The following is a 23,008-nucleotide window of genomic DNA, read 5'->3' on the forward strand; positions in this document are numbered from 1 at the left end:
GGCTTGGGCAGTGGGTGCCATGGAGGCAAGGCAAGCCCCTTCCCCATTTCCTCCAGTGCCATCATCCCCTGCCGAACCTCTCACTTGGATTCGCTTGCCGTTTCCAACCAGTTCTTTCTCTTCCCCCACTGGCTGACCTCGACGCTCATGGTGACCACATCCCCTCGCCCTGCCATGAGTCAACTGCGCTCTCTCTTCCTCTCCCATTTTACACCCCCCTCCAGACGGCGTGGATGGGAAGCAGGCACGCCGCACGCAGTCCTCCACTCCCCTTGGGGAGCTCTTTGACCACGGCCTGGACAGCTGGGCCTGCATGTTCTTCGTGGTGACGGTATACTCCACCTTCGGGCGAGGTCCCAATGGCGTCAGCGTCTTCGTCCTCTACCTCCTCCTCTGGGTGGTCCTCTTCTCCTTCATCCTCTCCCACTGGGAGAAGTACAACACCGGGATCCTCTTCCTGCCCTGGGGCTACGACATCAGCCAGGTGGTAAGTCTGCCCGCTGCCTTGCCCTTCCCAGCTCCAAACCCAGGCCATTGAGGGCTCTGTGTTGCTGTATGGCCAGGGGCTGGACTAGATGTCCCTTCCGGTCCCTTCTATGATTCTGTGGCTGCACCAAGCAACCTATGGAACTGCCTGCTCCTTAATACTAAGCAGGAGCCATTGCAGGGAAGTTTTCCTCTCTTGCCCCAAACCTTTCTTTCCATGAGGGTTTCCCCTGAACTTTTGCCAAGCCATGTGCTTCCATCACCATTTTGAAGGCTGCTCATTTGTCTGCTAACCTATCTTACTAGGTTGCACTGGTATTATTTCACTGCTGAGAAATTTCTTATGGACTGAGTGCCTATGACGTTCTTTAGATACATGTAACAGCGCCTTCTGTAAGAGGCAGGCCTAAAAGTCAAATATGCTTCCCTCAGATCCCCCCCCCCCCCCACTTTGCCTTTTTCCAGAATTCAAGGAAGCCCTTCAAAATTCAGAGCAGATATAATCGAACAGTCAATAGAATGAAAAGAAATTTAAAAGCTTATCCATTAAAGCAGTTTCACAAACGAATTAATGTTGGTTGCAGCGCTGCCCACTAACTGGCAAGGATCCAGGGTCTCCTCTTGACTCCATTGCTAGACATGAGTGATGGCCATGGATCTTGGCAGGAGGGGAGCAGAGGATGGAGAGCATTGCAGCATCCCAGCCACAGCATTTGAGCAAGCCACTTTCATCCAAAGATCCATGGCCCCACATGCAGGGAGGGCGTACAGCTCCCCAACAAGCTTGAGCGTGTCCAGTGGAGGGCAACCAAAATGGTGAAGGGTCTGGAAACCATGAAGCCCTTTGAGGAGACACTTAGGGAGCTGGGTATGTTTAGCATGGAGAAGAGAAGGTTAAGAGGTGATATGATAGCCCTGGTTATGTATTTGAAGGGATGCCATATTGAAGATGGAGCAAGCTTGTTTTCTGCTGCTCCAGACAACAGGACACAGAGGAATTCCACCTAAACCAGGGGTAGGCAACCTGCGGCCCGCGGGCCGGATGCGGCCCGGCGAGGCCTTGGGACTGGCCCCAGCCCGGTCCTGCCGCCGATTGCCGCCGGGGCCTTTGGCATCTCGCGCAAGGGGCATGGTGGGGCAATTGTCTATAGAAGCCTCAGAAACATGCATTTATCTTAACATTTTAAAAAAAATCAGCAAATTTTTTCGCATGACCTCCATTTTTTATTTAAAAAGTGCCCTCCATTTGAAAATTTTGTCCTACATTTGTCCCAGTTTATTTATTTATTTAATTTTAAAAAAAATTAATTATTTATTTTTTGGCTTCGGCCCCCCAGTTGTCTGAGGGACAGCAACCCAGCCCCCAGCTCAAAAGGGTTGCCTACCCCTGACCTAAACATTAGGAGGAACTTCTTGACGGTAAGGGCTGTTAGGTAGTGGAACAAATTCCCTCAGAGGGTGGTGGAGTCTCCTTTTAGAATCATAGAGTTGGAAGAGACCCCAAGAAGGGCCCTGATCCAGACCAACCCCCTTCTTCTGCCATGCAGGAACTCTCAATCAAAGCATCCCTTGAGACAGATGGCCATCCAGCTTCTGCTTAAAGACCTCCAGAGAAGGAGACTCCATCACTCTCCATTGAGGGAGTGTGTTCCACTGTCAAAACAGCCCTTAATGTCATAACGCTGAGCTGAGCCACTCATCTTGCCTGCCCTGGTTGGGAGGGGTTTAACTCTGTAACTTCTCTTGCTGGCTGTTTGCTGGGTATTCCTTTGATAACCCAAGACTTTGGGTAGGGGTGGGATATGCAGTGGTTGTTAATTGCTGGACCACTGTTGACCATGTTCCTTGGTGGTTTACAACTGGACAGAAGGGAGTTGGGGCTGCCTCCCATAGGCCTAAGGTCAATCTCTTCTGCAATGGGGGAGGAAAGGGGAAAGAAAAGAACATTTTGCTTTTGTAACGAATGAGAAGGGGCCTGCCAAATGTTTGAAATTGTGTATGCTTTTATTATGCTTTGCTAATGTTTGCTGGTTAGCTGTGACAGCCAACGTCTCTGGTGAACATCTCCAGTTGCTGAGTAAAGGTTTTCTGAGTTTCATCCCTGGATTTCTGAACTAAGGGGCTATTGGGCTTGAGATAAGCGGGAAGAGCTTTCCAGCTCCTCGGCGAGTCTTCCCAGGCACTGATACGCCACGGTTCTCTCGGCTTCCTTTTCCAGACCATTTCGATGGTGTACATCGTGACCTCCATCGTGGGCGTTGAGGCCTGGTACAACCCATTCCTGTTCAGCTTCTTATACCGGGACCTCTTTGTGGCTATGATTATTGGTAAGGTGCTTATCAGTATACATTGTGCCCTTGGCTTATGCGGGGGATCTGTTCTGGACCCCCTGCATAAGCCAAATACCGTGCATGCTCAAGTCCCATTCAAGTGAATGGGGCACATGCATGCAGCGGCGCAACGGTGCACACACCACGGGCGCACACCCTATTCATCCGAATGGGATGCACCGCCCTGCACGCCCCGTGCGGCTTTGCACATATGCTCAAAGCCCCATATAGTGCGCCCGCGTATAACGAGGGCACACTAGTATTTATATCGATTATTGATATTCAGGTCACAGGCTGTGGGGCCTTGCAGTATTTGTCTTTAGTTGCCTTAGTCAAGCAGAAATCGCCAGGTCACCTGGGGGCTGGGGGAGCAAGAGGACCCTCACTCAAGAGCTCACCCTGTTTGAGCCCAGCAGGGTCCACCCTGAAGCCAGGGGAGTTTCGGATTGGGGCCCAGGTGCTTCCAACCCACAACTCAGGAGCAATTTGGGTTGCATCCTGTAATGGTAGTGTAAAATAGCATCACAAGCAAATGCCAGTATCCCTGCAGAGAAGGGAGCACAATTCTAGAACTGGCTGTTGATAAGTTTTAAAGATGTCTGTTTCTGGAACTAGGCACTTTCTCCCTCCTAAATGTTTCATTTCATTTTCGAGAACTCGAGAGGTTGTGTTTGCACAAAGGCAGCCTGAGTGAAAGGAGGAGGGAGCTGAATGGGCCCAGTGCTTCTTTCCCTAGCTATCTCTGCTAGTGCATCACATCTTAATTTGGAATTAGAGAGTTGGGAAGGACCTCAAGGGCCATCTATTTCAGCTATATTCTGCCATGTAGGAACCCAGTCAGAATTGCAGTGTCAAGGCGTGGTTGCCACCAAACAGACTTTGGACCTGAACGGACAGGCCAAAATAAAGCTGCTTCAGTTATCTTTGGAGGTATGCTGTTTAAATGGTGCATGCGTCCTAAGAGGCCAGAAGCCACACCAAAGCCATGCTCTAATCCTAAGGACTGGAGCGCAGCTTTGGTGCAGCTTCTGACTTCTTAAGATGCATGTGTCATTTAAACAGCACACTTCCAAAGAGATCCGAAGCAGCTTTATTTCTGTCTGTTCGGGCCCTTTGTCACCTGGGGACAAATGCACACTCTCACATTAATATTGTTTAATAATAAAGGTTTGATGTAGGGGAAGATTCATGTCTCCAAACCAGGGATAGGCAAACCAAAGCCTTTCTCCAATGAACTTGCATCAGCCCCAGCCATTGTTGAGGAATGCTAGGAGAAGCAGTCCAGCAACACCTGGAGAAAGGCCATCTGCGCCCCCCCTCCCCATCCCTGCCCTTTCAGCTGTCAAAGGCTGAGACTGGTGGGAATTGGCTGGCTTTGTTGCAGGAATATGGGACTTTGAGTGGGGCAGAGGAGTAATGCCACCTTTTCCTTCTTCTTTCTCTGTAGGATGTGCGCTCACAGTGACCATTCCCATGAGCCTGTTGAACTATTACAAGTAAGTGCTCTCTGCCATCGCTGCCTTTGCTTTTCCGGAGGTAGTGCTTGAATCTTCAATCTGTTTGGCCGACAGCTGGGCCCAGCACTTGGGGTCAAGCAAAATCTTTGGTCTCCATTGCAGCCTTGCAGATGGGCTGAAGGGACCAGAGAGGAAGGGGGATGCCTGGGCTGTGGTCCCGGCTGCCTCTTGCTGGCGCTCCCTAGTCTTCCCTCTCATTCACCTTGTGTCTTGCAGAGCCTACAAGAGCAAAACGCTGAAGCACCACTCCTTCTACGAAGCGATGCTGCCCTTCCTCTCACCGGTCCTGCTCTTCGTCTTGTGCACCATCTGGATCTTCCATTCCCCCTCCGACATCCTGGAGGCCCACCCCCGCCTCTTCTACTTCATGGTTGGGACAGCCTTTGCCAACATTTCGGTGAGCAATCCTCACCTTCCTCCTCTCTTCTGGGCTTCAGAATGTAGGGTAATTTAAGTTTCCTAAGGCTTCAACCTTTCGTAAGGAAACAAAAATACTTGAATATAAAAAATATCAAAGCCAAGCCTGTTAGGGTCTACCTTTAAATCAGCAAAGTAGCATTAATGTGCCTTTGTCTAACTATCCTTCCCTAAGAACTGAGACTTAATCAAAAAATAACATGAGCAGCTTGTAGTTCAAGCAAAAGTTTACTAATGGCTTTATATACACATATATAGAAGCTATATACTAATCTAGCTATTTAATAGTTTAAATAAAAGAAATCTTTATCTCGCCATCTTTCAAAAGAAAGTTGAGAGGAGGAAAATGGGAACATGCACTACAGGAAAATTTTTTTGGAGAGAATGAGTTTCCCAAAGGTTTGAATGAGAAAGAGAGAGAGTTTGCATGTAGGAAATCCCTATCAATCTAAGGAGGGGGAAGGAGAATGCAAAAATCATCCAAGACAGAACCACACAAGGGCACTGGCCCAGGATGCAGAAGATGCCATGGGCATTGGTGAAGGTGGTCTGATTCACACCATGCAGCCTTCCCTCCAACCCTGGAATCTCCGAATTTCAAGTGGACCCTGCAGGAAACTGGGGGGAGCTGCTTGGGGGCAGTGGGTCGGCATTGTCCTCTTTGGAATACTGATCACCACTTTCACGTCTCTCCCCTCCCTCCAGTGCCGCCTGATCGTCTGCCAGATGAGCAGCACGAGGTGCCAGCCACTCAACGCACTGCTGCTGCCGCTGGCCCTGGTCATCCTGGTGGTCATCTCAGGCTTCCTGCCCCAACATGAAACCTTCCTCCTCTATTTGCTCACCTGCTTCGTCACCTTGGCGCACATCCATTATGGCGTTGGAGTGGTAAGGCTGGGTGGGTGGGTGTGTCTTGGCAGGGGCTCATTTCCTTCCTCCTCCTCCTCAGTGCAACTAGCAGGAGATCAGCCCACCCTCCTTCCTTACTTCCTCCTGTTCTCCTTCTCCTTCTGAGCAACGCTTCCTTCATACTCTGCTGGAGCAGCTATTGTGGGGGCCAGCGCTGGGGAGACCCCTCTGAGAGTGGCATGGATTGGAGGGTTGCTCTCTTTTGGTGCCACTCACTTCCTTGCACCACATCCAGGCAGTTTGTCCAGCAGATTGGACATTTTTGCCTCCAGATGGCCAACACTGCCCTCCCTAGCATCAGGGTTTGTGCATGTGTGACTGGCCACCTTATCACAGATTCAGATGTTTTCACGAGGTCCTGCCAAGGCTTCTTCCAAAACAGGAAGTTACTTCCTCTCCCAAAAAGCATGTACAGTCCCAAAAGCAGTGGAATCCCCAAAACACAAAATTGGCCAGAGCTTTGGGGCTGGGGTTGTTGTGGGCCTTCAGCCTTTTGGTAAGATGAGGACAGAGGGAGCCTTTTGGCCGCAGAAATGGCCTCGGGGGTTCAGATGCAGCCTGTGGGGCCAGAAATCACCCACCCCTGGCTGCGTCCATGCACACCATCTCTCCCTGCCACATCGACAATGGAACACACTCCTTGGAGAGTGTTGGGGTTTCCTTCCTTGGAGGTCTTTCAACAGAGGCTGGATGGCCATCTGTCAATGGGGATGCTTTGATTGTGATCCCCTCAGAGGGGATGTATAGTGGAAGAGAGGGGAGCGTTTGGCGGTCTGGCTCTCCGCCATCCTTGTTGTGAGACTCACCTGTCCTTTGCCCCTTTGGGCCCCCCCACCCACCTTTGCAGGTGAGCCAGCTGAGCAAGCACTTCAACATCCGGACCTTCTCCCTTCGGAAGCCCAGCTCCGACTGACTAGGCGTAGAGGTGGCAGCGGAGGAGAAAGCTGGCCTGCGCTCAGTCGAGGCAATGTAAACCCCGTCCGTTGCCTGTGTACATATTCTTCAGTCATCACCATGGGGACTAAACTTGGACTCACCTTGTGGACGGTCAAGGGGCCGAGGATGTGCGAGGTCCAGCAGCCGGGCTGGGGGTTCTTCTTCCCACTCTTTCCTCCTTGCTGCCACTGTGACCCATGGCCTCTTTCTCACCAACTGAACCAGGGCTTCACACTCCAGAACCGCTGCGTTCCTGCGTTCAACACCTCCAGGCTGGGCCATGGGGACTGCCTCACAGACACGAGTAGGAAGTAACTGTTGGAAAGGGGGGTGTTGGTTGGCACTTGAATAACCAAACTCCACCAAGAGTTTTCTGACCCACAGTTGTTCTCATGGCTCTCGCTCCTTGGCCTCGGACAGGACCACCAAGCCTCGCTCTGGAAGGAACTCCTTGGCCTGCCAAGTGGGAGCAGCCTGCACAAATAGAGCAGAACGACTGGCTCTCCCCTCCCTTGCCATCGTGGCGGGAGAAGTTGTAGGTAGCAGTATCATCCATTCGTGTGGCATCGCCACACCAGGTTGTGTGGGCACAGGAGACGGACAGAGGGAGCATGGTTTCTGCAGATCATTTGTTGGGTCACATGTGTGTATCTGTGTGTTTGTGTTTACATCCTCTGAGAGCTGCACTGCTTCACATGGGCAGAGGGCAAATTTAGTTTTCCGTTGCAAAACCCAATTTGATTTCCATGCCCAGCTTCAGCGGATGCCTCTGGCAACGGCGCAGCTTTTTCCTGGCTTACCACCCAACAGGAAACGTGGGCATTTCCCGCTCCCTGGCTATCTTTCACCCTCTTTCATTGAAGAAGCGGTGAAGACAAGGGCCGGTTTTTCTCTTTCGTTGGCAGCCTTATTTAATGAAGAATATTATTTTTTGTTGTGTTTATTTGTGTGCTTTTATGAAGAGTGCAGCCTAAACCCAAACTCCTTGGAACGGTTGCACCCGGAGGAAACTGAGCGCAGCAACGCATATTCCTGTGGACTTGAGGGCAGGGCGGCAGGGTTTCATTTTGGGGGCTTGAAATGAGAGGAAGTCTCCCCCTTTCGGGGGACACATTCCATTCTTGGATAGGGGCAGGAGGATTGCAATTGTGAATGGCTATTTAACTTTTCCTTTCTAAACTTGAATCATTATGTTGGCGAGCAAGATGCAAGCAATGTCACATCCCTAGAACTGGCTTTTAGATCAGTTTTTCTCTTCTCCTCCTGTAAATATGTCTTTTTTTTTTTTTAAGGAAAACAGAGAACTCTTAAGTTTGACCACAAATGCCATTTCTGGTTTGTTTAGAAGCAAGAGTAAAGCTGGTTCCAGTTGTTAGAGATGAGTGTTTCAAAGGGCAGCAGGGGAGTAGACCAATTTGGGGGCACAGATGAAGGAACCATTCAGATTTTTCCTTCTTAGTCCAGTGTTTCACGGCTTTGAAATAGTTGGGGATGAGGAGATTTGCCTTCTTTTTTTAATGACATGACTTTGCACAGAAAAAACAAGATATGGGTGTATAGAAGAACTGAGGCACACTTGAATACCTGAAGGTATATACGATTTGGAATGTAATTCAGTAATCACTTGTAAATCACAAAAGAGACATTAAGAAATGGGGGTCTGCGTTTGATTCTCCCAGAGCCCTTTTGGGGGGCTGGGGGTGTCCACTTTGGATAGGGAGAGGGTCTGTTTTTTGTGCGTCTTGAATAAGGAATCATTGTGCAAACGTGGCTCTCTGTTTTTGGGGAGGGGAGAATGGCTCATTATGATGACGATTGTTGTTACACTTTGGAAATGGAGATCTTCAGGTTGCTGGTTCTGGGGCCTTGGGGATAGCAAGGGGTGCTTGGCGTGAGAGTCCTTTTGGGCAGAAGGGTCTGTGGGAACCGGAGGACCCTTCTCCATGTGTGTGCGTCTGGCAGAAGAGCGTCCCCCAGACTAGGGTTGGGTCCCTGAGGATGCAGAATGGAGAGGAGGACACCTTTGAGACCCTTCTTTGCCCTCTGCACCTCATCTGTTGACCTTTGGAGACGATGGGAGGAAGGAGGACTTCTCCTCTGGTGCCAAAGAGCAGGACAGGGCATCTCCCGGGGTGCCTTCATAGTCAGAGGAGGAGGAACTGGTGCAAGCACCTCTGTTTAGGAAGGAAGGGAGAGCTAAGCCGGAATTAAACAGGCAAAACCCACACAAGAATATGGGCCTTTTTTCATTCCTTTGCTGCAGTTTATTGACCACAGTAAATGCAAATGATGATTCAGTGGTGGAGGCTGCATGCGCCCTTAGGACCACATGAAGCTGCTTCTGGAGCTGCCTGGGAGACCAGAGAGGGGGCTATCCATCCGTCCATCTCCCTCCGTCCCTCGCAGGCATTTTTGTCATTGCTGCCTCTGCCTGGCCTTTCCTTGGCACTAACTGCCATGCCCCCGGGCAGAACGGGTCTCTCAGACTGTCTACAAAGCAAAATGGGGTTTTGCTTTCCTCCCAGTCGGGTTTTCTCACTGAAGGAACTTGGTGCCTTAGAAGACTCCTCAGGTTGAGGCAAAGAGTCACCTGTCTTACTTTTCTTTTTAAAAGTGTTGTCCTAGTTGAAAGGAGTAGTAGATAAGTGGCATTTCTGTTCAGGAGCGAAGATGGGGGGGGGGGGGGAGCTATAATGTCTTAATTTTACTGCCGTGTAAAACTCAGTGCAGATTTGGTGGGAACCAAATGCAAAGAGGTGCTGTGTAATTTTGGAGGTGGGGGGACCTTCTTTCTTCTCTTTTGTCCTGGGGTACTTGGGCCATCCCCTCTGCGTTCATCTCATGTATTCTCAAAATTAGAGGCTTTCTGCCTGGAAGGGGTTGGCGGGTGCACAGGGGGCTTCCTTTTATGGGGCATGAAATTCTCAATCCGTTCGGCCTGCGTCGTCTTTGGCATTTTGCAATTAGTGTTTTACTAATTTCTTTCTTTCCCTTCTTTTGCTGCTACCTCTGTTTCAGTGAAGGCATGTGTGTGTGCGCTTCTAGAGGCATGGATAAAAAACACTTCCTCAAAGAGGGGTGTGTTGGTGATATTTGGGCCCCAAAGCTTGCAGGTGTGGGCAACAGCTGCATCAACATGCTGGCCTTTTGCAAGGTCCAGGTTAATCTGGGGGCAGTGTTCTGTCTGAAAAAGGGGCTGCTGGGCAGAGAAGATGGCTGCCTCTCTTTGCAGTGCAGTGGCCATTTTGCTCTTGCTGACCAGAGCAACTTGGACCTGAACAGGATCAGAGTTGGAAGGGAAAGTGGTGGCTGGCCCAGAACCCAAGTTGCTTCTCTTTGTCTCTGTCAGCTAAGGATCAGGATGAGCTTAGCAAACCCCAAATTGTCCCCTCGGCCTGATTTCGGAGCCAGGTGTGCTGGGCAAGAGACCCCCTGAAGCCTTGGGCTCAGACCAAGGAGGGAGCTTTGGGGGCTGGTGAGCATGTCCCTCACAAGCATAGTTTCTGCTTGGCTACAAATGCCTGGGGTGACTGACGGGGTCCAAGTGGCAGCGATCCCGCCGCCATTGTTGTGTCCCCTTTGCTCCAGGGCCATCAGGCTGTGCAGATTCTCTTTGGTGACACCAAGGGATTAAGCTAAGCACCCGCAGGATGGGAATGGATGCCTCCTTACTCCTTTCCCTCGCAGGGGCCATGGCACTCGCTTACTCTGTTGAGTGCCAGAGCTCCTAATCAATGCCATTCTTTAGATGTCTTCAAGTAGGTAAGGAAAACCTGACCCTGGAATGATGGACGGACAAGAGGGGTGGCATTCTGGTCTGGAAGCAGGAACCGGAGACCCTGGCCTCCATTTTGGACCAGTTGGCCTTCCTGGCTTTGGGGGCTCTTTGATCCCAGCATTTTTGGAAGCTGCTTTCTATCCTGTTGCAGGGAATGCAGGGATGGAGAAGGAGAGGGGGTGGGACTGGAGTCATTCATTTTCTGAAACTCTTTACTTGGGGGGGGGGGCAAATGTGGGCAAGGAGCACTGCTTGTCTCAAGCCACCCTTGACCCTCCGGCCAAGCGAAGTGACCGCTTTCTCGGTTTGGGACATGCCTCTGGGGTCTTCCTCCACGTCCCATTGATGCTCTTTACCAGGAAGGAAGGCAATGCCCCCTTTCTTGGTCAAGAGGATCCCTGGCCCAGGTGGACCCCCAGATTCTGCCCAGGATCAAAGCAAACTGTCAGTGGGGAATAACAATATGATGATGATGATGATGATGATGATGATGATGATGATGATGATGATTGCTGTCATTATTGGCGAGAGGAAATTGTAATAGGAAACTATGTGTGTTCCTCCACAACCTGTCACACTTCATCCGGATTCTCATGTCTGTCTTAACGCATCGTTGGGGGTTGGCTGTCTTGGGCAGGGGACTTGAACTCGGATCCATGAAATGCTATTATTACTGGTAAATATTTATTGTATTTATGAGGAAGGAAAAGAAACCCTCAAAATCCTATTATGAAATAAAACTTCAATAAAAAATTTCCAGGCCTTTTTTTAACATCCTCTCTCTCTCTCTCTCTCTCTCTCTCTCTCTCTCTCTCTCTCTCTCTCTCTCTCTCGTCATCCGTCTGGGTAGATGGTCAGTTCTCCGAAAGAAGAAGGAGCCGCCAGAAAGAGAGGGTGGCGGTGCTTGCCAAGGCAAAGTTAGTGGCCAGCAGCCGCACAAATGCAACAAGGGGTCCCTTGCCACAGACCTTGGTCCCAAGCGGAGGACATGGGGGGCTCATGGGAGCATCAGTTTCTCTGGTGCAAAGTAGGAAAGTGAGGAGTAGAGACCACTCTCCTGGCCTGCGCTTTTGCCCATTTTGCAAACAGTGTTATTTTTCAGAGTGGTGTCCATTAAAGAGATAAACCTATCAACCTTCCAAAAGGAAGAGCATCAGCTGGTACTGAAAGGCAAGAAAGCATGTTGTGGGTTTTCTTTGGGTTCCAGGATGTCCTTTGGGCAAGGTGACCGGACATGTCCTCCTTTTCCTGGACATGTCCCACCATTTCATCTTCCTGTCCAGGAGGGGTTCCAAAATGTCCTCCGTTTTGACCATGTCTAAGAAGTGTGAGTGAGAGCCAGGTTTCAGTGTTGGACTAAGACTCAGGAGACCAGGGTTTAATTCCCAGTTTGGCCATGGACACCCACTGGGTGACTCTGGGCAAGGCACACTCTCTCAGCCCCGGGGGAAGGCAATGGCACACTGCCTCTGAACAAGTCTTGCCAAAATAAACTCATGATAGGTTCGCCTTAGGACCACCATAAGTTGGAAATTACTTGAAGGCACACAACACATACAGACAGAATATGAATTTACATTTATATTGTTTTAGCTTTTCTTTTGGAATGCCCATTCTTATATCTTGAATGTCCTACATTTTTCAGCGCTTTGTCCTCTGTGGTGAGGAGGACATCTGCTCAGCCTGCCTTTGGGTCTTCCAAGGCTTTCAGGGTCTGGAGCAAACAGGGCCTGATGCTCAGGAACATCAAATGCTGGCTGTGGGAAAAGCCATAAGAGGTGCAAAGGGGGCCGAGGAGGGGTCTGGGTTGCTTTGATGCCCAACAGGTGCCCAGCCCTGCCATGCCCCATTTGCCCCATGGCTTCTGAAAACCAAGTTCCCCTGTGGCAAGGCTCTGGCCTGGTGCAACAGAGCCTCCGTTCATCCACTGATGCTCCCAGAAGCAAATACCTGCGAGAGCATCCTTGCGCATAAAGCTGAACCAACACAGAGCCCTCAGCCTCAAAGCAATCATTGTCCCACCATTTTGGAATCAGTAGTTGAAACACCTAAACTGTGTGCGTCTAGAGGAAGGCAACTAAAATGGTGAAGGGTCTGGAAGCCATAAAGCCCTAAGAGGAGAGGCTTAAGGAAATAGGGGTGTTTAGCCTGGAGAAGAGAAGGTTAAGAGGTGATATAAGAACCCTGTTTAAATACTTGAAGAGGTGTCATATTAAAGATGGAGCAAGCTTGTTTTCTGCTGCTCCAGAGAATAGGACACAATGGAGCAATGGATGCAAACTAAAGGAAAAGAGATTCCAGCTCAACCTTAGGAAGAACCTCCTGAGAGTAAGGGCTGTATTGATAGTGAAAGACAGTCCTTCAATGGAGTGTAGTGGAATCTCCTTCCTTGGAGGTCTTTAAGCAGAGGCTGGATGGCCATCTGTCTCAGGGGTGTCCTCCAACTCTAGGATTCCATGCTTCCTAAACTGTGCATCTCACCCTCTGTCACTGCTTGCCTCCTTGGCCTGCAATGGCTAGGACATCTGCTTTCAACGCAACATCCCCATTTGGGAAACTCAAGAAAGATGCACCTGCTTTTTAAAAATTAAATGCAGATGGACAGATAAAGGGTTGAAAGGGACCCCAAGAAGAATCTTGTCTAACCCCTTTCAAAGAATCCTAGGGTTGGAAGAGATCCCAAGAAGGGCCCTGATCCAGTCCAACCCTATTCTGCCATGCAGGAACTCTCCATCAAAACATCCCCATTGACAGATGGCCATCCAGCCTCTGTTTAAAGGCCTCCAAAGAGGGAGACTCCATCACTCTCCATTGAAGCAGTACATTCCACTGACAAACAGCCCTTACTGTCAGGAAGTTCCTCCTAATATTGAGCTGGAATCTCTTTTCCTGGAGCTTGCATCCATTGCTCCATTGGGTCCTATTCCCTGGAGCAGCAGAAAACAAGCTTGCTCCCTCCTCAATATGGCATCCCTTCAGGTATTTAAGGACAGCCATGATGAATAAACAGCAGGTTAGTTTAAAGAGGAATAAAGAGTCATGGCTGCTCTCCAAGAGGTAACCAGCCTGCGCTTGCCCCACGTTGTTGCAGGCGATGGATGCCCTCCACGGATGACGTTTCTTGCTGTTGCACACTGACCCCATCTTTGAGGCGTAGCAGAATGAAGGCTGTCTTCTTTCCAGGAGACACCAAGTTCTCTTCCTGCAGAAGGCTTGGCTCTTGGCCTCTGTGCCTTTGGCCTGCCAGCCCTGGACCACTGCTGCCTCTGGCTTGGAAGTCCAGCCCAGGTGGGCCCTTTGCCTTCTCTTGCTGCCCAGGCAGAGGTGCTGGTTTATGGGCAGGGTTCCCTCGTTCACTCTGTGAAAGGGAGAAGACGGAAAGGACGGTAAGAGACCCTGGGCCCCAGAGCAGCAGAAAGAGCAATCTCTTCACCTGAACGAGGAACTCACTCAGCTCCATCTTGCAAGTCCCCCTTTTGCAAGACTAATGCAAGGTTAAATGTTACTCCGTTCTGTTCTTTCACGCTCTGAGATTCAACGTGGCTTACAAGATTCCTCTTTTGAAAGGAAAAACACAAGCAGCCAAAAGTACGCAAGCCATACTCCGAGACAGTCCTCTTAGTCTGCAATAGTATACACTGGGGGCCCTTGGTATCCTTGGCTGGTCTTGGCTCCAGGGTCCCACTCTGGATGCTCCAGTCCCATTCAATACAATGGTTTGTTGCTGTTGTTGTTCTTGTTGTTGTTTTTACAGTGGGCCCTCAATAGTCATAACAGGGTTTGTTTCCAGGTCTCCCCATGGATACCAAAATCTGTGAATGCTCAAGTCCTATTACATACAGTGAGGTGTTGTTGTTGTTGTTGTTGTTACTATAGTGGGCCCTCTGTATCCATTGGGGTTTGGTTCCAGACCTCCCCCCCATAGATATCAAAGTCCATGGAGGCTCAAGTCCCATTAAATAATATCAAACAAAAATCCATCAGTGATACCTTTATTGGCCAACCGAAATGCACAATATACTTGTTGCAAATATATTGTGCATTTCAGTTGGCCCATAAAGGTATCACTGGTGGCATAGTAAAATGGTGTCCCATAGACACAATGGCAAAATCAAGGTTTGCTTTTTGACCTTTTTGGAGTCTTTTCAAGCGGTGGGTGCAGAATCTGTGGATAGCGAGGGCTGACCATCCAATGGGACCTTGCAGTACCTCTGAGACGTGCGTCTTTCTCTCAGGGCTTCTCTGTTGCGGATGGAATATGTCCATCTTCCGCTCAGACTTTCCTGGTCTGCAGTGAACCTGTTGGTGCTACACCTTTCCAAAATACATTGGACCCAGGTTACACTGATGGCTACACATTTCCCGTGCCCAAATTTGAATTGGTACAAAAAAGTAGAAATGGGATGCACTTTCCCCTTCTTCCTAGCTTGCCAAGACCTATCATCCAACAGCCTTACTACTGTTTCTCTGCCTAGTCTTGCCAGCTTGCGCTCTCTTTAGTTTTCTCCCCAATCCAACCCTCTTCCCCACTTTTGCATCCAAGTCGGTGATCTTAAGGAAGGAAGCAAACGTCTCCTCCCCAGCTATATGCTATTTTTAAATGTGTGTTTTTAATGTGGAATCATAGAATCATAGCGGTGATATGATAACCCTGTTTAAATACTTGAAGGGATGTCCTATTGAGGAGGGAGCAAGCTTGTTTTCTGCTGCTCCAGAGAAGAGGAGACAATGGAGCAATGGCTGCAAGTGCCAGGAAAAGGAATTCCACCTCAGCATTAGGAGGAACTTCCTGAGAGTAAGGGCTATTTGAAACTGAAACACACTCCTTCCTCTGAGATTGTGGTGGAGTCTCCTTCTTTGAAAGCTGTCTTGAAACAGAGGCTGGATGGCCATCTGTCTCAGGGATACTTTGATGGAGAGTTCCTGCATGGCAGAAGAAAGAGGTTGGACTGGATCAGGGCTCTTCTTGGGGTCTCTTCCAACTCTATGGTTCTATGATTCTGTGATGGCTGCCTTTGTCTGATTTCTTGACACCCAGAGACCTGACAACCCATCATCCACGTTCCAGCTGGGGCAGAGGGAGGTTTCATACCAGTTGCTGCCACCCTCCACTCACCATTGTCCATGATGTCCAGCAACTCTTCCATTTCTTGCTGGAGACGGAGGTGGCAGATCTGTCGCAGCAGGGCCTGGCACAGGGTTTGGGGCGCAATGCCCATGCGCTCCAGGGTCTCCTCCGTCAGCCGCAGCAGGGCTTTACCCGAAATGGCGTGGCGGTGGGCAGCCTCCAGCAAGGGACTGTCAGGGGATCCCAGGGGCCCTCGGCTGAGCCATGCACAAACGTCCACCACTGACCACTGGGCCACCGGCCGCCTTGTGTCCCCCTCTGCCGCCGGACCCTGCAAGGCACCAAGTTTTAGGATCCCTTGTAATTCCACCTCACCAGATCTAAATCCAGCCACCAAGAAGGAAAGCGTTGCAGAAATTGCAAAAGGGTTTGGACAGGTGCATGGCCACTGGCCACGCCGGACGAGACGAGAGCCACGGTTCGGAGTCTCCATTGCCTGATCATTTTGCTGAGCCCTGGTCAAGAACTTGGAAAAGCTTGAATTTATTTTTAAAGGCTAGACTCTCCTGAATCAGCATGGCCATGGGGGATTTTGGGAGTTGTAGTGCAAAAGCAAGGAGACCAGACATCCTAACCACCAGGAAAGACAAGGCACCGCAAAATGTAGAGCATTTAGGACATGACCAAAGGAAAGCTAAAAACACTCATATAGATATAAATTCATGTTTCTTAGTCATGCTCCAAATGGACGACATTTTGCAATTCCTCCTGGTTGAAATGTAGGACATGTCCTGGAAAAGGAGGGTGCCTGGTCACCCTGTGCAAAATAATGTTTCCCAATCTTGCTTTGGTCAGCCTTTGTCCCCCAACAAGGAATCCATGCTCTTTGTATAGGAAATTGCAAAGGAAAGGGAGAAAAAATACAAAGCGGAAAAGAGCGGCATTGCAAGCGGAGCAGAGAAGAGACCATTGGGAAGCAACCTTCCCTCTGCATCCCATCCTCAGGATGATAGGCTTTGCAGTTGAAATGGCAGCATCCTTGTGCAAGATGGATGCATTGCTGTCTCAGCTCTGTCAAAAATTCGTACTGCTTTTTAAAAGTTAAATTCTCTAAATAAGAAATGCCCCCAAATAAAAAAAGCCAATGTGCAAGTGTGCAGTTATGTTTTAGCCTTCAACACCCATCAGCCTCACCCAGTGTGGCTACTAGGAGGGGATTGTGGGAGTTGTAGTCTGGAGCATCTGGAGGGCCTGGGGTTCTCTTGCAAAGGCTTAGAGCCAACATTGCTATGTCTGGAAGGTTTTTAGATGTAGGACTTAAAAGGGACTGAAAAGTGCAGCTGTGTGTGAAATGTTGTGTCTTTTGCAACTGGGGAAGAGGACCTTGGACACCTTCCTCCCCAAAGGCTGGCTGACCCTCACCGTCTCGGTGGCCGGAGGGTCTCCAGGCCGTTCTTCCAGGCTGTTCTGGACGACTCCAAAGCCATTCTTATGCCTGGCCTCCATGAGGACTAGGAAGGCGAGCAGTCGATGGAGGAAGGCAGGCAGTTTGCTGCAAAGAAGCCACAAAACAGGTCCATTCATTTTACACAAATGATCAGACATCTGGCCCTGAACAGCCATTAAAATGCACTAAGAGCGGGGAAGGGGGGAATGGAATAAAAATGATACCAATAGTAATACCAATAGCAAGTACATTTCTATACTGCTTATCAGTGGACTAAGCACTCTCTAAACACAATCTGTGAGCCAATTGCCCACAACAAGATGGGCACTCGTTTTACCAACCTACAAAAGGACGGAAGGCTGAGGGGACCTTGGGGCCCTGCCTGGGTTCGAACTCACAACCATGTGATCTCATTTCATTAAATGATCCCTTTTACACCCCTGTTGGTGCCCATGCATACACTACCCACCCCAGGCTGCACAATCACACGACACAATTGCAGATGCCACATGCAAGTCCCAGGGTCTGGAGAGGTCCAAGAGGAGCTCTCTGGCTGACCAGCCAATGCCCCTCGGACCTCCGCCGGATGATGCTGCCATGGCATTTTACCCTTTGCTGGGTGGAGGTCCCAAAAAAGAGGACAGAAGACTGAGAAGGACGGAGGAGAATGTGCACTTCTTTTACACCCTGACTTTCCCCCAGGACTGGGTCACACTCTCTCAGCCTCAGGAGAAGGCAATAGCAAACCCTGTCTGAGGAAACTTGCCAAGAAAACCCTATGAAAAGTAATGGCATCTCCTTCTTTGGAGGCTTTTCAACAGAGGTTGGCTGGTCATCTGTCGCAGGAGGACTTTGACGGTGTCTTCCTGCATGGCAGAAGAAGAGGGCTGGGTTGCATGGCCCTTGGGGCTCTCTTCCAACTCTATGACTCTGTGACTCTGCCAAGAGAACGTCACAGTCACAGGTTTTCTTGGCTTCTGTGCCAAATAATTTTATGGCTGGCATCTATAGTTTTTTTGTGGGTTTTTTGGGTGATGTGGCCACGTTCTGGAAGAGTTTATTCCTGAGGTTTTGCCAGCATCTGTGGCTGGCATCTTCAGAGATGGCACCCTCTCTAGCCATTTCTAGAACACGGCGTCCTCTCTGAAGCTGCCCGCCATTTCTAGAACAGGGCGTCCTCTCTGAAGCTGCCAGCCATTTCTAGAACAGGGCGTCCTCTCTGAAGCTGCCCGCCATTTCTAGAACAGGGCGTCCTCTCTGAAGCTGCCCGCCATTTCTAGAACAGGGCGTCCTCTCTGAAGCTGCCCGCCATTTCTAGAACAGGGCGTCCTCTCTGAAGCTGCCAGCCATTTCTAGAACAGGGCGTCCTCTCTGAAGCTGCCAGCCATTTCTAGAACAGGGCGTCCTCTCTGAAGCTGCCAGCCATTTCTAGAACAGGGCGTCCTCTCTGAAGCTGCCAGCCATTTCTAGAACAGGGCGTCCTCTCTGAAGCTGCCAGCCATTTCTAGAACAGGGCGTCCTCTCTGAAGCTGCCAGCCATTTCTAGAACAGGGCGTCCTCTCTGAAGCTGCCAGCCATTTCTAGAACAGGGCGTCCTCTCTGAAGCTGCCAGCCATTTCTAGAACACGGCGTCCTCTCTGAAGCTGCCAGCCATTTCTAGAACAGGGCGTCCTCTCCGAAGATGCCAGCCATTTCTAGAACACGGCGTCCTCTCCGAAGATGCCAGCCATTTCTAGAACAGGGCGTCCTCTCCGAAGATGCCAGCCATTTCTAGAACAGGGCGTCCTCTCCGAAGCTGCCAGCCATTTCTAGAACAGGGCGTCCTCTCCGAAGATGCCAGCCATTTCTAGAACAGGGCGTCCTCTCCGAAGCTGCCAGCCATTTCTAGAACAGGGCGTCCTCTCCGAAGATGCCAGCCATTTCTAGAACACGGCGTCCTCTCCGAAGCTGCCAGCCATTTCTAGAACACGGCGTCCTCTCCGAAGATGCCAGCCATTTCTAGAACACGGCGTCCTCTCCGAAGATGCCAGCCATTTCTAGAACACGGCGTCCTCTCCGAAGATGCCAGCCATTTCTAGAACACGGCGTCCTCTCCGAAGCTGCCAGCCATTTCTAGAACACGACGTCCTCTCCGAAGAAGCCAGCCATTTCTAGAACACGGCGTCCTCTCTGAAGCTACCAGCCATTTCTAGAACACGGCGTCCTCTCTGAAGAAGCCAGCCATTTCTAGAACACGGCGTCCTCTCCGAAGCTCCCAGCCATTTCTAGAACACGGCGTCCTCTCTGAAGAAGCCAGCCATTTCTAGAACACGGCGTCCTCTCTGAAGATGCCAGCCATTTCTAGAACACGGCGTCCTCTCCGAAGATGCCAGCCATTTCTAGAACACGGCGTCCTCTCCGAAGCTGCCAGCCATTTCTAGAACACGGCGTCCTCTCTGAAGCTGCCAGCCATTTCTAGAACAGAGCGTCCTCTCCGAAGATGCCAGCCATTTCTAGAACACGGCGTCCTCTCTGAAGAAGCCAGCCATTTCTAGAACAGGGCGTCCTCTCTGAAGAAGCCAGCCATTTCTAGAACAGGGCGTCCTCTCTGAAGAAGCCAGCCATTTCTAGAACAGGGCGTCCTCTCTGAAGAAGCCAGCCATTTCTAGAACAGGGCGTCCTCTCTGAAGAAGCCAGCCATTTCTAGAACAGGGCGTCCTCTCTGAAGAAGCCAGCCATTTCTAGAACACGGCGTCCTCTCTGAAGAAGCCAGCCATTTCTAGAACACGGCGTCCTCTCCGAAGCTGCCAGCCATTTCTAGAACACGGCGTCCTCTCTGAAGAAGCCAGCCATTTCTAGAACACGGCGTCCTCTCTGAAGAAGCCAGCCATTTCTAGAACACGGCGTCCTCTCCGAAGCTGCCAGCCATTTCTAGAACACGGCGTCCTCTCTGAAGAAGCCAGCCATTTCTAGAACAGGGCGTCCTCTCTGAAGAAGCCAGCCATTTCTAGAACAGGGCGTCCTCTCTGAAGAAGCCAGCCATTTCTAGAACACGGCGTCCTCTCTGAAGAAGCCAGCCATTTCTAGAACACGGCGTCCTCTCCGAAGCTGCCAGCCATTTCTAGAACACGGCGTCCTCTCTGAAGCTGCCAGCCATTTCTAGAACAGAGCGTCCTCTCTGAAGAAGCCAGCCATTTCTAGAACACGGCGTCCTCTCTGAAGCTGCCAGCCATTTCTAGAACACGGCGTCCTCTCTGAAGATGCCAGCCATTTCTAGAACAGGGCGTCCTCTCTGAAGATGCCAGCCATTTCTAGAGCCTGAACCCCCCCCCAAAAAAAACTATAGTTTTATTTCCTGACCTCTCAGAGCCACCAAGGGACCCTGAAGGAACCCCTTTTGCAGCCAGAGGCTCTGGGTTGGAAGGGGTCCCTCTAAAAGCCCATCCAGGCAACAGATATGAGACGGCAATGCCAAATATCCCAGGGCCAAACACCTGAGCTTTGCTTCCCCAGTTGCAAGAGAAACAACATTTCACACTCAGCTGAACCTTTCTGTGCCAAAGCAGGCACTTTTGGGTGGCACACACTCACCGTCCGGTGGATTCTGGAGCTGTTCAAATGTGGAAAGCGTTGCCTGGGTCCACTGAGGCCGAGGCCCCAGACAGGATCCCTTCTTATGCCCCCAGAGAGGGGTTCCCACCAGATCCCTCCATTCCTTGGGCTCCAGGTGTGGCCCTTGCTCTGCCCAGGTGCTCCCCGTCCTTCTGCTTATCTGCAAGCTCACCTGGGGAATGGTTTCTGCCCCTCCGCCTTCCCTCGCACCCGCCTCCTTGCCTCCTGGGCCAGGCATGATGGGACTTGGGGCTCTGGGCTTGCAGCCACCTGCTCAGTCTCCCACATTCTTGTTCCAGGCAATGCAAGCATCCTCCACTCCTGCATTCCTCCAAATCTGCTCCTCTTCCCCACAACGCTGGCTGAGCACCAGTTTGCCCACCTGGTGCACTCCCTTGCAAACCAGTTCCTGTCTTTCTGCCATGTGCTTCGCTTGTGGAGGCACCCGTGCGCACTTCGCCTGCCCATAGAATAACCCATACGCAAGGACAAAACGGTCCAGCCTTTTCAGAGTGGTCATGGCAGGGGGGATTTGGGGGCGGGCAACCAGTATTCCCACCATCTTTCCCACTGGCCAAGCTGGCAGGGACTGGTAGGAACTGGGAGAGCTGGTGGCGGTGCTGGTCAGAGGGCTCTGGGAGCCCCCCAAAATCTGACTTTTCCAAACTCTGGTCATGGAGAAATAGCAGACCCCCTTTCCAGTTGAAAGCGATTTTAACAATAATATCAGCAGCAGCAACAGCAACCGTTTTATTTCTTACCTGTTTTTGCCCACAATTAACAAACAACATCAGTTAAAACACAACATTATTATTATTATTATTATAGTTTATTTCTAAAGTGCTGTAAATGTACATACAAATGATTAAATCAATTAAAATGAAACCTGCCAATGGCATACAATAAAAAATACATATAAAACAATAGGTAATAATATAAAATAGAATTGGTTAAAATAAGAAAGCAACAATTAAAAACGTCAGCATCAACTGTCCAACCAAATATCAGATAGATAATCACACATCCATTTAAAAGGGCAAATAAGATCCCAACAATCATCCTCCAGTTAGTCTGACATCAACACCAGGAAAGATTCTGGAGCAGATCATTAAACAGAGAGTCTGTGAACACCTAGAAGGCAATGCCATCATCACAGAAAGTCAACATGGGTTTCAGAGAAACAAGTCATGCCAGACAAATCTAATCTCTTTCTTTGACAAAATGACCAGCTTGGTAGATGAAGGGAATGCTGTGGATGTAGTATATCTTGATTTCAGTAAGGCCTTTGACAAAGTTCCCCATAACATTCTTGCAAACAAGCTTGAAAAATGTGGGCTAGACAAGGCAACTGTTACATGGATTTGGAATTGGTTGACCGGCCGAACCCAAAAGATGGTCAGCAATGGCACCTTTTCATCCTGGAGAGAAGTGACCAGTGGGGTGTCCAGTGGGGCTCTGTCCTGGGCCCAGGGCTATTCAACATCTTTATCAATGACCTGGATGACAGAATTGGGAGCATACTTATCAAATTTGCAGATGACACCAAATTAGGAGGAATAGCTAATACTCCAGAGGACAGGATCAAGATCCAAAATGACCTGAATAGACTAGAAAGCTGGGCCAAAGCTAACAAAATGAAATTCAACACACAGAAATGTAAGGTACTGCACTTAGGGCGGAAAAATAAAATGCACAGATATAGGATTATGGGGGACACATGGCTGAATGAAACTACGTGTGAAAGGGATCTAGGAGTCCAAGTGGACCACAAGTTGAACATGAGTGAACAGTGTGATGCGGCAGCTAAAAAGGCCAATGCAATTTTAGGCTGCATCAATAGAAGTATAGTGTCTAGATCAAGAGAAGTAATTGTGCCACTGTATTCTGCTCTGGTCAGGCCCCACCTGGAATATTGTGTCCAGTTCTGGGCACCACAATTCAAAAAGGACATTGACAAACTGGAGCATGTCCAGAGGAGGGCAACTAAAATGGTGAAGGGTCTGGAAACCATGAAGCCCTATGAGGAGAGACTTACGGAGCTGGGGATGTTTAGCCTGGAGAAGAGAAGGTTAAGAGGTGATATGATAGCCCTATTTAAATATTTGAAAGGATGTCATATTGAGGAGGGAACAAGCTTGTTTTCTGTTGCTCCAGAGACTAGGACCTGGAGCAATGGATGCAATCTCCAGGACAAAGAGATTCCAGCTCAACATTAGGAGGAACTTCCTGAGAGTAAGGGCTGTTGGACAGAGGAACAAACTCCTTCCTCGGAGTGTAGTGGAGTCTCCTTCCTTGGAGGTCTTTAAACAGAAGCTGGATGGCCATTTGCTTTGATTTGGATTTCCTGCATGGCAGAAGAAGGGGGTTGGACTGGATGGCCCTTGGGGTCTCTTCCAACTCTACGATTCTATCATTCTATGAAGATATACACATATTTAGCTTCTACATTGCAAACTGCTTAAGTGCACTGATAAGCAGTATAGAAATGTACTTGCTACTGCTGTTGCTATATTAAAACGATCCACAGTT

At 49.9% G+C, this 23,008-nt stretch overlaps 1 protein-coding gene across 3 annotated transcripts in view; it reads left to right on the plus strand.

The window, feature by feature from the left end:
• Positions 1 to 11,127, plus strand: part of LOC149310291 (ethanolaminephosphotransferase 1-like) — a 51,229-nt gene extending 40,102 nt beyond the window's left edge. For all 3 annotated transcript variants that reach the window (XM_089528651.1, XM_089528653.1, XM_089528652.1), the window contains 6 exons: positions 225 to 487; positions 2,705 to 2,813; positions 4,264 to 4,312; positions 4,550 to 4,730; positions 5,456 to 5,638; positions 6,507 to 11,127. In XM_089528651.1, the coding sequence (XP_089384777.1) occupies positions 225 to 487; positions 2,705 to 2,813; positions 4,264 to 4,312; positions 4,550 to 4,730; positions 5,456 to 5,638; positions 6,507 to 6,632 (911 nt within the window). In that variant the 3' untranslated portion in view covers positions 6,633 to 11,127. The remainder of the gene's footprint in view (positions 1 to 224; positions 488 to 2,704; positions 2,814 to 4,263; positions 4,313 to 4,549; positions 4,731 to 5,455; positions 5,639 to 6,506) is intronic.
• Positions 11,128 to 23,008: the final 11,881 nt, after the last annotated feature.

Source organism: Sceloporus occidentalis, unplaced genomic scaffold (genome assembly GCF_023333645.1).
Source record: "Sceloporus occidentalis isolate IW3139 unplaced genomic scaffold, rSceOcc1.0.p SCAF_6, whole genome shotgun sequence".
NCBI lineage: Eukaryota > Metazoa > Chordata > Lepidosauria > Squamata > Phrynosomatidae > Sceloporus > Sceloporus occidentalis.